The sequence below is a fragment of the Merops nubicus genome, unplaced genomic scaffold (assembly GCF_000691845.1).
Source record: "Merops nubicus isolate BGI_N331 unplaced genomic scaffold, ASM69184v1 scaffold3728, whole genome shotgun sequence".
Classification (NCBI taxonomy): domain Eukaryota; kingdom Metazoa; phylum Chordata; class Aves; order Coraciiformes; family Meropidae; genus Merops; species Merops nubicus.
In genome coordinates this window covers 2462-4573 of record NW_008624962.1, presented here as the reverse complement: position 1 = coordinate 4573, position 2112 = coordinate 2462, and the positions used below count along the sequence as shown (strand labels likewise).

General features: G+C 57.4%; 1 protein-coding gene across 1 annotated transcript in view; it reads left to right on the top strand.

Annotated features, from left to right (window-relative positions):
- Positions 1-2112, top strand: part of LOC103777934 (receptor-type tyrosine-protein phosphatase S-like) — a gene marked incomplete at both ends in the record, with an annotated part of 4535 nt that overhangs the window by 60 nt on the left and 2363 nt on the right. Inside the window, one exon of the mRNA XM_008945499.1 lies at positions 1-250. This exon is cut by the window's left edge and continues 1 nt beyond it. Coding sequence (XP_008943747.1) covers positions 1-250 — 250 coding nt within the window. The remainder of the gene's footprint in view (positions 251-2112) is intronic.

The window sequence follows — 2112 nt, the reverse complement described above, 5'->3', positions numbered from 1 at the left end:
TTCCCCATCTTCCCTGTCAGCCACGAAATCATGCCCGGGGGCAACGTCAACATCACCTGCGTGGCCGTGGGCTCCCCCATGCCCTACGTCAAGTGGATGCAGGGGGCCGAGGACCTGACGCCCGAGGACGACATGCCCGTGGGCCGCAACGTCCTGGAGCTCCCGGACGTCAAGGACTCAGCCAACTACACGTGTGTGGCCATGTCCAGCCTGGGGGTCATCGAGGCCGTTGCTCAGATCACGGTGAAATGTAAGGGAGCACGGGCACGAGTGGGTTCCCCAGCTGCACGAGGTGCTGCCCCCCCTGCGGCCCCGTGCCGGGCACGGCTCGGCCCAGAGCAAGAGCCCAGCGCACGTGGGGCCCCGCCACCTTTCTGCACGAGGGCTGTGGTCGTGCCCACGGGCCCCCAGCACGTCCCTTGGCTTGTGTCCATGTGTGTGTCTGCACGAGGGGGAGCTGGGGCTGACCCCCTGCCCCTGGGGAGCTTGGGGGTGCATGCAGGGGTGCACGAGTGGGGGGGTGTGCATGGGAGAGGAGCAGTGTGGCTGCATGTGGGAGTCTGTGCTGTTCCGAGCCTGTGTGCCTGCCCGGGGCTGTGAGCATGAGACCTGTGCACCAGCAGTACCCTGCAATCTGTGCATGCAGCTTTGGGGATCCCACGCCCAGGGAGATCCACGGTGGAGGGGGAGCTGGTGGCTTGAGATCCTTTCTCGCTGCAGGGCAGCTGAGCTCTTTGTGATGAAAACTGTGACTTGAACCCCTGCATGCTTGTTTCTGTCCTGGGATACGAGGCTGGCTGGGCCGTTTGCAAGGAGCCTTGGATGGCTTGATGTCTGCATGCCATCCTGTTCCAACGGGAGAGATTCAGCCAAGGCCCTGAGGATCTCTGGCATGTGTGCCCTTGCATTAGAGCCTAGTTCCAGCACCTTAGCGGCCGTTGTTGCCTCAGCAAGAGGGGGAATAACCCCAGCTTCCAGCTAGCAGTTCCCAAGAGGAGCACGGGTGCAATCTTCAATCTGTTCTGTCCTCAGCAGGGGAGTATTTTAAACCCCAGCGGGACGCCCCTGCGGTTGGGTGAGTGTAGAGCTCTCTGGAGGAGCTGGTGTCTGCTCTGAGTGGTGGCATTACCTGTGAGGGACCTGGGAGAGACGGTGGGAAAGGTTGTGGGTGGCTGGGGGAGAGGAGGAGAAAAAGGAGGGCTGAAGAGAAACGGTCCTGTTGTGTCAGTGCGACTGGCTGAGGAAGATCTGGCGTTAGAAATGAGCAGGGACTGGTGAATCTTGACGTGATGCTGCTGCTCAGCTTTGCACAGGGAGTGGGCTCGTGTGCCAGCAGAAGGATGCCCGGGGCTGGACTGAGATGCTCTTTATTTTCCTGAGTATTTTCTTCCTTCCTCTTTTTCCCTGTCTTATACTATCAGTTTGAAAAGCTGCTGTGTAAGAGACATTGCTTCTGCTTCCATCTGTCCTATCTCCTCAGATGGGGAACGTTGCCCTGCTGGTACATTCTGCCTTTTATCATCTTACTTCTATTCTGTTCCCCGTTATGTTCCTCTCTGTAAGCATCTGCAGTCTTTCCCAGTCAGAAGATGAAAGAAGTTAGACCTTTAGAGGCACTCAAGTCTAGAGAAGATGAGGTTGGAAGGGGTCAGAAGTGTGTGGCGAGGGAAACACACAAAGCTGGCTGTTAAAGGTGCAGCCTCCAGCCAGCTCCAAAGGTCTGCTGGACGAGGGACAGGGGAGATGAGTTAACACACGCTTGTGGCTGGAGAGGAAGCACCCCAGGCATTTATAGTTTTTTCCCTCTGGAGAGCACAGCCCGTGCTGTCGTTACCCCCACGCTGAGCACGGAGGGACGTGGTGCTGGGCTGTGGGAGATCTGATGATCTGCTCAAAGCAGCTCCTGCAAAACTGCTCCTCCTCTCTGCCGCGTGAGCCGGCGGATGTGCAGCTGCAGCCTGGGCTAATGATTCCAGATGTTTAGCTGAACACTTTCCTTTTGATGGAGCAGTTTAAGGAGGATAATAGAGTGTATAACTAGGTTCATAATATTTCAGCAGCACTTTGCTGAAACGCTCTGCTGTGATTGGTACTGTGCCTCTGGCTCCCGCA